The following is a 13646-nucleotide window of genomic DNA, read 5'->3' as shown; positions in this document are numbered from 1 at the left end:
TAACACACATCCCCATACGTCCGTAACTAGTTAGAAGTGTTAATGACACCGAGGGAGGAAAAGCAAACATCCAAGGGGCTCTTCTGCTTATGTATTTTAAAGCAATATACATAAACTGTCTTCTAAAACAGGCTCTTAGTTGAAAGGTCCTTTAGTCCAAGTGTAACTCAAGTCTGACTTCAAATAACATTTCTAAACGTTCTTTGTCATTGCATGGTAATTTTGACTTAGGGCTTGTGGTAAGGAAAGCAATGGGAGAGACACTTTGTTCCAGATTCCTCTCCCTACATTGAGCAGAACGGGCTACTGGGAACTGGATGGTCACAGGGTGACAGAGGGTGGCTCTGGTCACACGTGCTCCCCTTCTACAGGCTGATGATCCCACTATAGGCACGGCTGGCAGACCTGCTTTTTTTCCCCCTCTTTCCTTTTTTGTAATGGTCAATGGATGCAGGCCCATGCTTATAAAGCCAAAGCTACTACATTTGATACTCGCTGCTGACAGTTTCCCATAAATGCTGCTCTGCACTGATGCTCAGAAAAAAAAAAACCACAGAGAAAACCCAAAGAACATAGAAAACAACTGACAACTGGGGCAGTGTTAGACAGAAAAGTTCTTACCAGGCCTTTCAGTGAAGACATCTGAAGAAGAAAAATGGTTTGCCTCCTTTTGCAATAAACCCCTAACAGGCACCATATGAAATGGCAGCAGCATTAGCAGTATTAACATTCACCCAGCAGAAAGGGGCTTTGGGAGCACCCCCATGAGAAGAAGGTTTATGCTTACGTTGCTGATGGCAGTGGATGCAGACGATCTGGCTGAGTGGCACTATTAACGCGTAGTCCCAGTAAACACTAATAGGGAAGGAAGAAGTGCAGGAAACATTTTTTATCCATATTCAGGAGTGCTTGTGGTTCCAAGCACCCAATAAAAAGACTATCCTAAGTTAATAACTGCTTATTAAATTGGGTCAATTAAGGTAAATTAATAGCCAAGTAAAAGGCAAAGGAACTACTTCTCCGCAGTGGATATATCTGGCACACACCTTTTCATAATCTCCCTTTCCCTTTTCGCCTCCCCTTCCCCCCAGCTGCCCCATACCAGGTTACAACAGTGCCCTGGCTAAGATTAAAATCCCTGGGGCACAGATTTCATGATGGTCTTGTAGCTGGGCTTCAGGACAGACAGGTTCAGCTCCATCTTGCACATGTGATTTATGGGGAGCAGCATGTAAATCCATTGGGGCTCAAACGTACAGATTAAACACTGGAAACAGCTCTGAACCCTTCTGAGAACAATCTCGACAGAGTTTAGCAATAAAAGCAAGGGTGAAAAAAGACAACGACATTGCAGGTCTCTTCTGAGGCTGAAATCAGCCATGCCTGCCAAGTGATTAGTGACCCTCTGAAGGGAGGTACTAGAATTGTAATGATGGAGGGTAGTGTTGAGCCTTTTCTCACAAACACCTGGAAAAGTGGGCTTTTGTTTTCCTTTTGAAAAGGCCTTATATCCAAGTGCATTACAGGACATTTGGAAAGTTGCTTCATCTGTGGCAAAACAGGAACAGAACTGAAGCTGTCTGACCCCTCAACTTATGCACTATGAAGCCCTTCAATTGTATCAGCCTCGTTACACTTATGTCATATTGTGAAGTATACAAGAAATAAACACTGCGAAAGCTTCTGATCTTTTTCTGAACACAATGACTACCTTTTCTCCAGCTCTGAATCTCCCAGGGTTCCATTCATCAGCTGATTTGGAGTCCATTTTAATGTCAAACTATCTGCTGACTGATGAAGGGAGAGATATCCAGGAATTGCCTCGAAGTCATCTTTCTGTTCACAGAAGCAACAAACAGACAATCCAGGTGACTCACGTGCACAACCGTAATTGTCATGTTCCAGTCTTCCCATGGCCCACAAGCTCCAGAGCACTGCATTATCTAGGAACTGCTGAGGGAAACTTTAACACCAGAAGTACTGATATTTAATGTTGCTATTAGAAAGAGGGTAAAAAACACAGCAGGGTGACTAGGGTAATGAAATACAGTCTAGTATGATTATTCCTATCTGTAGGCCCACTTCACAGTTCGCACTGGTCAGACAGTGAAAGCATTTGTCATGTCTTAATCTACCTCAGCATAACAGAGTCAAGTGGGAAGGCAGCACTGTCCTGAGGACAAGACATTAAGCAAGTACTCGACAAGCCTAAGTTATATCCTTACCTATACTATTGACTTCTCAAATCACAGCCAGGCAGCAGCTGTGTGTATTGGCCCAAACCTCAGAGTACTCACCGGCTGGACTAAGACATTGTTTTTCCCATACAAAAGGTGTGTTCGGGAATTCTGGTGCAAAGACTCCACATACTCTCTTGCTGAAGCAGCAAAGCGATCTTCTGACGTGCTCCCACTTGAATGCCGTTTCCGGATCTAGCACATAGACAAACACTGTCAAGGCAGATCGGGTAGGAGAGGAATGGCTGTACCGGCAGGCCAATAAAACAGGAACGGTTCCATTTAGACAAATCTCTGTAGAGTGAAACAACTTCTGGAGTCAGGAGACCTTGCAGAGAAATGACCTGGACTCTTACCCCTGACCAAGGCGGCTCATAATTTCTTGTGAATTACATGGTCAGATCACAAGTGTTAAAAGCCACAGAATTTAGTCCTGGATCTCAAACTTTTCTACATACAGATAGAGAGGACATTTGGGCCCAAATAGACTTCTAATCTGTGATAAAGGCTTCATTACAGAAAGTTGTTCTAGATTCAGATTTCTCACTCTTGGGATTGTTTTTATTATTAACCTGTGCCTGAACTCCGAAATAGCTACACAGTAAATACCTACTCCCAGAGCTGGGCGCTTCGAAGGAGAGTCTTGGCGACCGTGTACTCCATGAATCCGGTGTCGTTGAACAAGCTCATCTGCTGAAGGGTCTGTCCAATAGTGATCTGCTGTTTTTAGCTTGGTGTACTCCAAAGCACATGGTCCAACTAAGAAAACAGCCCAGAAGAGACACCTTCTGAGTCTATTCGGAACATACTTAGTCTTATCTTGCTGGCCAAGTACTGAAAGTGAGATTTCCCTCTCAAGCCAAGTGAATTTTAATGATCACTTAGTGATCCTACAGGATCAGCCCATAATATAGACAATACATATAACAACATATCAGGTCCTATTATCTATGGTCGTACGAAAATATTCCCGTAGGACACAACACCCTGCCATAGCAGCACTAGCAGTTACAATCTGCTACCAAGCATTCGGTAAAAAGCCCTTCCCATTCTGTTCTCTGATCCAACCAACAATTAATAATAAAACCAAATGACCGGCCTCTCATCTCATAAGCAACAAAACAACTTCCATTACAAATAGATAACTACATGCTAGAGATAAAAATCACCTTTTGTAACACTGTCGTAATACAAAATGTTTTAAGAAACAGTTTATTTTCTTTAGCATAAGAAGTAACTTCACAAGAACTCACCTAGAAGAGACGCCAATATTGGGCCACACACAGGATCTGCCAGTAAAGCTTCTTTCTCATAATATTTACTAGGAATAAAAGATCAGAGGCCAGTTAAAAAAAAAAAAAATATTCAGCCTATTTTAGACATCTGCTTTATAATTAGATCATTTCCTGAACTGTATCAATAACATTGACTAGATCTGCATGGAGCATAAAAGCAGCCTAGAACAACCAATTCAATAGACCCACACTCCAGACTTCTATATTTAACAAGATGACCACCACTCCTCCTTTGGATCCATATTCTGCCCTTGATCAGCTGTGTAATCTCAGACAAGTCACTTCCCCTCAGAATGCTCATTCTGCCTCATCTATTCTTGAACCGAGCTCTTGAGAGGCAGGAGCTTGCCTTTTGCTAAATGTGTTTACCCAGTATATTTGATTTGGGGCTCTGGGCACTAACACAATGTGGAGACAAACAATAACTCTGTGCAAGCAATTTTGTCAGTTTTCCACAGAGACCAAGAGATCCACACATTCTTAAACATCTCTTCCATCTGTGAGGAATAATCTTGAAACACTGTCAAGAACAATGAACTGCTACAAATAGTAGCTCTTGCAATGACCCCAAAGCCTTCCCATCGCAGCAGGCAAAGCTGACTTATAAAACCACACAGCCAAAAAACCAAAACATCCAAGTTTCTTGAATTGCCATTATCCTCCGCTGTCTCTTCCACTAGATGGGGCTCAAACTTCTCTTCCTCAAGAACAGAAGAGCTGAAGGACTTAAACATGGAGCATTTGGGCAGTAATGTCACAAAAACGCATAAGAACAAGCCTTATGAAGAGTTTCATTTTATTCTCTAAATCAGGTTCTCAAAATCACACACCTGCAATTAAGGACCCGATCCTAACTCACTTGAATGGATGGAGAAGGCAGCAAGGTGAACATCTACAATAACCAGTAACGGAACAATTGAGACCAAACTCTCTTGATATGTGTCTGGATGAATTATGCGGAAAAAAAAAGATTTAAAAATCCTTTTATCAACAGACATTGCATTGATACATGGGACTAAAATGCTTTCATTAACTATGTCTCTGGGACACAGCCAACCCTCCCACCGTCTCTTCTTCACACAGCTCTTAGAACAAAGTGGCACTAGATATCCCAGAGCAACAGTTTTCTTTGAACAGCACAAATCTTTCTTCCATTCTCTTTCTTTTTAGTGGCAAGATAGATCATGAAAATAAAGCTGATGACAAAGAAAACAGTAACGCAAACTTGGAAAATACTGTGAAAGTAAGTTCCTCTGCCCTAGTTCTCCTCCTTGTTCACACCTGTGGGCTTCAGAGAGTCAAGAACGTGTCCCCCCAGTGTGGAATTACAAGAGCACTACTGCAAAGAAATCACTGTAGCAGTGGGTACAGACGCAACTTTCTGGGACCTCATCAAGCTTTAGAGTTCCTGCCTTTCTCTTCTTATGGGAAATTGTCCCCAGTGTGCCCCATAATTCTTCTTTATCAGTTATGAGAGGGTAGGAAGGGTAAGAGTTAAGAACCACCTCTTAGGAAACCAAAGCTAATGCTGGACAGTAGGAAGCAATGATGGAGTAGAGAGGATTTGCCTTTTCCTCTTAAAGAGTCCCTGTGGATTACATCCATAAAGCATTGATGTTCTTCTCTGGTTTTGCAAGGGAAGATTCACTTTACACAAAGCTTGACTTTTCTAAAAGGGAAACATGATTCAAAAAACCTGTTTTCACAGCCCTAAGGTTTTATGTCAATAGCAACTCCTGTTCTAAACTCATTTCCCCTTCTTTCATCTACAAAGAGCATTTTCTTCCCTGACATCCTAAAGTTCCAAAGGATTATTTTCAACTAATATAAGTGAATTAAGCACTCCTGACCTATTAGAAGACATTTCTATTCCACTGAGGTCTAGGCCCTGTTAGAATTTGGGCACCTAATATACTTCAAGTTAGTTTTTTATCTGATTTCTGGAAAGCTGTATGGCTGTTAACATTTTTTGTGAGTCTGAAACACTGTCAACAATTCAAAACACATTTTTTTCTAAATGCCTGTGCAACTGGTTTTCTTCTTACCAGAAGTCTGCACCACAGAAGTTTGCAGAAGATTTTTGATGAAATGCCTTGTTACAGATCAGTCCAACAAGTGCCCGTGCTTCTGATTCTTTCCTTACCTGCAGTTATCAACAATATACTGCACAATCTTGTCGAGCACTTTCTCAATCAATGCTGTCCGAACCCATATGTGTTTGATGGCCTGAGGTGTCAGGACAGGTGCTTTGCTTGTGGTTGATCCCTGCCTCTTAAGGGGTTCCTGCCCATTTGGCTGATTTTTCCTGCAAAAGGAGACAGAATAAAAGTAGTCAGAATTCAGACTTTTCTCACAGAAAGCTCTCCAATGAAAGGCTGGGTGGAGAGGGGTTGGAAGACACAGCCCCTATCTGACATGCCTATCTCTATACTAGCTGTCTACATTACTGTGTTAGTCCTCGCTACCACTGGGGTGTGGAGTTTTAGTCAGTCCATCATCAGGGATTTTCTGAAAATCATGGCTCTAATGATTCAGGATGCCTCAGTTCCGAGTTATGAATAGAAGTCTGTAAAGATTATCTAATTCACAGACAGATGCTAAACAAGCTCTAAAAAAAGCTATAGGCCTATATATAAACAGGCCTATATTATGTATCTTGGGCTGGGCTAGGTAGTCACCTACCAAAAATACCTTTTCTGCTTCTGGAGCTTTAGGAAAAGACCAACATTTGAGCTCCTCCAAAAATCCCACATACTAGGCTGAAATGAATAGGTTGTAAATCCATTGCAGACCATACACCCCAAAAGAATGAAAAAAACAACAAAATGCAAAGTTTAGCAGAAAATAAATAGCACCTGATGAACAAAAGTTTGCTTCTTATCAAACCAAGCTTTACACCTAGTTTGGAAAGCCACAGAGAGGATGGTAACAAGAAGATTCTTGTCTCCTAGCTTTGCCTGGTACCTCCAGGATGAAGGTAGCCACAACCCCAAGGAGACACACAGCTGTTTCAGCAAGGGATATTCCCACTGAGACCAGAAGGATTTGAGATAACACAAGCAGAGCTCTTCCAGGGACCTCCTGCCATACCATCATCAGGCAATCCTTGGGCACAGGCCCATCTCTTCACTCTCTCTGTAAAGCACCATATATAGCTATAGCACAGTCTGTGCTAGCGCCTTGCCAGTGAGATCCTACCTCCTACCACCCACAGAATGACAACGAGACAACTAAGAGATAAGCAACATCAAACTGAGAAACTAGAACTATAGCAAATGAGCATCCAAAGCCAGCTGGGAACTTGCTTACAGCCAAGACCCCCTGCTTGTTCCTACAGCATAAGCCAGCACAGCAACAGGTCCACCTCAGAAACGAGGAGCTTATCGCTGCCTTTTCATGGCAGGATGGCAAGCTGGCTGTACAGAGCAGAACCACTTCCCAAGCGCGGCTGTCAACAAGAATGCGGGGGCTGCTCAGCACGGTGGTCTCTGAACCATGCGGGAAGCTGTCGTTCCTCTCTGTGGAGTTAACAGCTACCCAGAAAATCTACTTGACCCCAGTCCAATGAGGGACAGTGGCACACCGTGCCCCAGGCATGCTGTGGGAACGTGTTTGCTGCATGAACAGGATGGTACGTTTCCCTGTAGACCCCAGTATGCCATGTCACTGCACAGCTTCACGTGGCTGGACCTGCAATTTGCATCACGCCAGGGAGCAGTTTTGCGCCTTCTCAGCACGTGCTCTTATCCATGCCGGGTGTCCTGTCACAGTGAGCATCCACCTCTCATCCACTGAGCACTGCTGTCCAAAATACGTTTTCATACTGACAACAATTCTCCCTTCACTTCTTTGGTGGCACTGACACAAATTATCACTTGTCACTCTTGAGATAATTAATGGCCTGCACAGATTTGGAACCAGAGACCGATTTTGAAGCTGAATGTGCTGCCTACAGCTTTCCAGTTTCTAAAAAGTGATCCACGAAAAGGAAAATGGGTTTGTTCTCTCTGTTTGTCTTTCCTGCTACCTAGCAAAGTAGCCAAAACGTGAATTTATGTTCCCTCCTCTGCTAGCTTTGCCTGCGGCATAAGACAAGGTGACAAGGTGACCACATTGCTCCATGCTGAACACCTAACATGCAGCAGCAAGTCACAATGCACAATTATATAAGGTGGTACCAGCCACACAGAGTCTCCCGGGACAGCACTGGTGGGGCACTGCCCCAAATCCTCTCCTCCTAAAACACACAATGCAACTAAGCCACGTGTCCTCAGCATAGCAGGTGGTGAAGCTGTGCCAGCTCTGCCACAGCACGTGATGACATCTTGTAATGGGTCCATACTCCTGCATCAGGTAATAAAGTGCAGCGTCAGGAGAAAGGTGGACTATAAAGCTGAGCACTGGGAGATGTCCCTGCTTCTGCACAGTACTGTAGGTTTGCCTTGGCTCTCCATACTCTGCACAGGGTTGACAGGGGAAGACTAACGCTCTTTATCTCTTTCCCAGAAAATTTTCCCCTTAAATTAGCAGAAAGAAGGTTCAATTTTGTCCTAATGTGGAGAGAAACCCTGACATCTTCAACTAACTGCAGTAGAAAATCCATGTTCTCAAACGATCCTGTTCTTTGACAGCACTCAGGTCAGGTCCCCTTTCAGGAAAGTGTTCAATTACAAAGACTAAATACATTAGTTGGGGGCTGTTTTGAGTGAGATCTGTAATCCCTCTCCACGTTTACAGAGTCCCTAGTCCTCCACTAGGCCATGACAGAACCTCTACAAGGCAACATACACACAGTGACAATCCCAAGTCAAGAAATACATACAACGTCACTGACATCAGAGGAATTCATATGTGTTTAATTGCACCCTAAACAGGGGCTTTCTTAAGCCGCAGCCTCAGGAGCAATTAGACTGCTACTGCATTTCTGTCTCGTTTTATATGCTCAATGAAGCGAGTCCACCCCCTGCAGTATTTTCTGATAGAGTCTCTTTGCTGTGCATATTTTCTACAGCACTTAAAATCTGTGGTTGTTAATAGCTGAAAAACACACAGTGTTTCTCCAAGAGAAACCACAGAATTTAAGTTCATTTGCTCCTTTCTGTAAGAGGACACAACCAAAGGTATCTGGTGGTTAGAGTAGGGTTCATGTGGGCTCTTAACCGTGGAGGAAAGCTGGAGAATTTTAGTAGCAAGGATCCTTCTTCCCAACGCTTAAAAAACTAACATTAATAAACTCCCAGTCTGTATCAGTAGGCACACAATTTAAAAATATACCAAAAAATAAATATGTACCTGTTAAAAACTACATAACAAAGTTGGGTAATTACAAATCTAACAAGGATAAATGCCAGAAAATTACAGAGAAATATAAGTGCTAATTTAAAGAACTGTCAATAATTGAAGACTTCAATGCAACACATTGAAATCAAGGTCTCTTGACAAAGCCTTTCATACAGCAAGTTGATAAAGAGGCTTTCACCACTGACCACCGCTTCTTGAGCTCATCCTTCTTCCTATCACTCTTTGTATCCATCAACTTAACTATTTCTACCATAATATCTACAAATCTTCTGTTACTGGTTTGGCAAGGAGCATGCCAAAACAGCTTTTCCAGTAAGTCTGTTCTTCAGTTCCTTTTGCCACCCACGTCCCTTCCCACCAACAGTCCAAACTGGTTCACCGTACCCTGACTGTGAGCATTCTCTAAAATCACCAGTTATTACTCACTTTTGTTGCTTGGTGTGGGCTGGATGCGCTGATCCACTATATACTGAGAAGCAAAACGAAACACCAAAGACCCAATTCCCAACCTGTGTCCCTTTGCCAGCTGTCAGCTTGATCAAACAAAAACATTTGCCTTATAGTTACAGACACTAAAGAGACAAAGCTTTAGCAGACATGGCCAGGACAGACCCCTTGCATTTACCAAGCGGTCTCTGTATCCTCTCCATGCTGCGCACACATCGTATGAATTTTGCTGCTAAACAGACCTCAGTCTCACCTGCTTTCTACCTGCTGCTGCAGTTCCTGCACTTTCTTGCATATGTCTCCAGCTACTGCATACGTCTTGCCAACTTTGGTGAAGAGCGCAGCCACCTTGTCAGTCCGCAGGAAGCCGGCAGCCCTGCGCTTCAGCATGTGCAGGAGACACGCTTCCACAACACCTGCAAGGAAGGGAAGGAGATAAAGTTATGGGCACTGCTTTCCTTTGGTCTTCTCCTTGGTGAATGCCACCTAACACCCACTGCTCAGGTGTGGAGTCAAGAGAACAGAGGAGGGGGGGAAGAGACAGACAGACTAGATCTCAAAATCAGATGATGCAAGCGTGTGTCTAACCTGCAACAATAAGCACCTTCTAAGTTACAGAGAACACTGGTACATAAATAAACCAAGGACTGAAATTTATCTCCCAGTAGTTTCAGCCCATTTTATGTGTGTGATTCTACTGAAAATGAAGCCAAAGGCAAAACCTCTTCTCAACTCCTCGTGGCAGATCCAGGTCTCCCAACTCATGATATAACGAGTTAGAAATCTGCTTTTACTGATGATCTCTGTTTTGAGCAGAGGCTCCTATTTATCTTTGTGAGTTGCTGTATCCATTTCTCCCACTTGTATTTGTCTATATGGTCTGGTGTTTGCAATGAAAAGGACTAATTGGAGGTCGTACTTTCCTGTTATTTGCTGCTCATTTTTAAAATTGTTGCAGAAATTTTAGCACTGGCCTGTGAAGAATGATACTGGCAAGAAGGCACCTCAGGCAAGTCATACAGAGTTCAGGTTTCAACCCGAACTGATCTCCAAATGCAGAACGTGCGAAATTGCTGTATTTAAGCAACTACTGGCATGCAGTCGATGGCTGCGTATCGTTTAAATCTATCTAGTGACCCCACAGCTTTCATTGCTACAGGATCTTGATTTGCAGAAGCAGGGTAGAACAAATCATCCTTTTATTTCTGATTATTAAAATATTAACTCTTCATTACTTCAGAGCTTTCACTATGCCACCTCTCACTGGAAACAGAATCATAGAATGGTTTGGGTTGGAAGGGACCTTAAAGATCATCTCTTTCCACACCCCGCCCTGGGCAGGGACACCTCCCACCAGCTCAGGTTGCTCCAAGCCCCGTCCAACCTGGCCTTGAACCCCTCCAGGGATGGGGCAGCCACAGCTTCTCTGGGCAACCTGGGCCAGGGGCTCACCACCCTCACAGCAAAGAATTTCAGACGTCACTTGGTTAGGAGCTGGAGAACAAAGTGACAGACCTAAGGAAAAGACAGCATCACCTTTGACGGACACAAAGTCACCCTGCAGTCACACGTACTGAAGATGAACCAGTTGTTAAGACACTTGCTGGACTAAAATCAGCGGGGCTACTGGAAAGCAAATAGGAAAGTGAACAATTATGCTAGGGAAGATAAACCCCTCCCAAAGCACTGGAGGGATACAAGACAATAAAGCCATAATATCTGGTAAGACAGGCTCACGTTCCAGCAGAGCCCATCATCTAGCTTTGGACAGAAAGATTAGAAGACCTATGAACTGAGAAGAAAACATAATACTGCTACAGCTTGCGAGGGAATAGAGATGCAGCCAGACCTACAACTACAACAGATCCACCTGTGAGGTTCGTTTTGCAAACCTGACTGTAACATGCTCTGATGGTCAGCAGTAAAAGACTGCATTGCACTATTTCAGCCTTGCAAGACTGTGTATGAGAAATCTAACCAGCTCTCATTTAAACTGCTGCAGGAAAAAGAAACAAGATAAATACAAATAAAAAAAAAACCAAAATAAAACCCAAGCCTTCCCTGTCTATCAGCTTTTAAATTGAGACTGCAGATGACTCATCTAGTCAAGACTGTCCATAAAAAGGTATGAAGAAGAACAGACCAGTTCACTCATAGGGAGGGGAAAAACCCCAACTTTATCTGCAAGGTGTGCACTCCAGCTCTTACGGAAGGGCTTGAGTTCAGCATCTGAGCGGTGCTCTCCCGTGTTTAATGACAGCAGGCAGTCCTGCGGTAAATTGCAGTTAGAATTGCCACATTAGATTTTCGTTACGAGTAACAAATGGTACTCCATCTGCTCTGATACACACTGCAACTCTCCCAAGGTTCAGCAGCTAATTTTGAAAGAAGACAGTACTTTGTTGTGCTTTAAGCCCAATACGCGTCAAGTGCTGAGAATTTCTTGAGGACCCCCCCTCCTTATTGTATTCAATGGCCTCCAAATCCCATAATACCTGAAAGTTTGCATTTAAAAAAGACCTGTCCTCACTGAAAACTAACCCAAGTCCCAGGCAAGATTGAATGGCACGCAGAAACTCCTCCTGCGTCTGGCTAGCCTAGAAGCTATGGCAGTCAGGGCATTACGGGATGTGTCTGTACTGAACGGTGTTAGTAAAAACGTCCCCTTCATCTCCAGTACCGCTATCCTATTGTCTTTGCTATGCAAGACTGAAGAACGACCTGCTGAATGAATAAAAAAATTAAGAGAAGCATTTAAGAGGTATTAATAACTTCACCTTATCACACTGGAAAAAAGAAAACTCTACTTGGCTTCCTGCTATCGCTCCCTACACAAGTTAACCTAATGTGTGTTCAGAAAGCACAACCATTTGCTCTTAGAGTGCAGAAAACAGCACTAGAAAAACAAATTGGAAATGCACTATGGGACAACCACACCACTATTTTGCTTTCAACTGTGAAGGCAGACACGTTTTTAAGCTAAGTAACACCGGATAACATCCGACAGAAGATAAAATTTCCATGGTAAGCCCTAACTTCCCTATGTGACAGCAAGGGGAACTAAATACTGATGGCTTAGGGATTTGGGACTGTTCATTTTTAACAGTTTTTATCGAGATGCAACTAACCTGATTTAGCAAAGTCAAGTCCTCTAATTGTATACCCTGAATTCATTATCTGTAAAATAGAGAAGTCAACATTCTCTCTTTTCCCTCCTTCCTAGTCCTAAGTTTATTTAGACAGCCAATTCTTCAGAATAAATTTTATATATTTCCTTATTGCACAACCAATATGAAAACCGCCGCAACTAAAAATCCGATTTCATCTTAAAATGAAACAAGAAACATGTACTATCTTAACAGCATCTCCTCAAGCTGTCTCATCTGAAACATGTCACGCAAATGCTGTTGGCAAGCATGCCAGATCGTGATGCACTGTGCTGTGACCAGCTTCTTCCAACACTTGAAAAACAGGGACAATTCAAATAAACACAGGAAAACCCTACACACACAGAGCCATCCTCCAATAAATGAGTAACTCAGGAGATTGGCAAGCCCTGTGGAAAGCAGTACAGCTGGTGAAATGAAATAGCATGTCTCATGCACTTACTGATAATGAAGGACTTGTTTTTTTCTTTTCTTGCTGGGTTTTCTTCTTTTTTTTTTTTTTAATAAATAAGAGCATTTGAGCATTCACAGCATTCATTTGATGCCTTCAGCATAATTGCTCGTGCTATACAAATCCACACCCTCTTCTGTTTCCAGGGCAAATGGACAAAGGTGCTGTTGTGTTAGAAAGCGGACAAAAGTAATACTGGCCTATCCATGTTATTTCCACGTTGCTGTAACCCAAATAAAACTTTGCTGAATGGTACAACAAGGTATTCATACACTTTTACACCCACTCTCTCTCTGAAAAAAAACAGTGTGATTCACCTTTCTTTGTGATCCCTTATTTAATTGCTTATTACCTTCCAGTTTCACTTTAAACAGGACTGACAAACTGCTGTTCGGATAGATAAATAGAGTATCCTAAATTTAAAAAAAATGGTTATTACTTTCTGTATTAGACTAAAGTCCCATTGCATCAAGCACTGTATAAACACATACTGAGAGACAGTTGAACATACATAGGTAAAACTGATAAAAAGCATAAGAAAATACGTATAAATTTATCCCACTTTTTGCAATGAGAGAACAGCATTCTTGAATAGTTAAAAGGCTTATAATCAGGAACTGAGGATCAAGGCACTTATCAGCATTTTATCTGTAAGTAGATTTACCTGGAAGCAGAGAAGAGAGGTTATTCAGCCTTGTCCCCTTGTGAGATGGACAGTAAGTCGCTGTGTTTCTCTTCTCCATCACAT

At 42.7% G+C, this 13646-nt stretch overlaps 1 protein-coding gene across 18 annotated transcripts in view; it reads right to left on the bottom strand.

Annotated features, from left to right (window-relative positions):
- Positions 1-13646, bottom strand: part of SGSM2 (small G protein signaling modulator 2) — a 61096-nt gene that overhangs the window by 23519 nt on the left and 23931 nt on the right. For all 18 annotated transcript variants that reach the window (XR_012588234.1, XR_012588235.1, XR_012588236.1 and 15 more), the window contains exons 3-9: positions 9534-9696; positions 5676-5837; positions 3491-3558; positions 2851-2996; positions 2298-2432; positions 1712-1836; positions 788-855 (exon numbers count right to left, since the gene is read on the bottom strand). Coding sequence is in view for 15 of the 18 variants with exons in the window: in XM_074593950.1 (XP_074450051.1) it covers positions 788-855; positions 1712-1836; positions 2298-2432; positions 2851-2996; positions 3491-3558; positions 5676-5837; positions 9534-9696 (867 nt within the window). In the remaining 3 variants the exon portion in view is untranslated. The remainder of the gene's footprint in view (positions 1-787; positions 856-1711; positions 1837-2297; positions 2433-2850; positions 2997-3490; positions 3559-5675; positions 5838-9533; positions 9697-13646) is intronic.

This window comes from Larus michahellis, chromosome 7, assembly GCF_964199755.1.
Source record: "Larus michahellis chromosome 7, bLarMic1.1, whole genome shotgun sequence".
NCBI lineage: Eukaryota > Metazoa > Chordata > Aves > Charadriiformes > Laridae > Larus > Larus michahellis.
This window is presented reverse-complemented; position numbering and strand designations above follow the sequence as displayed.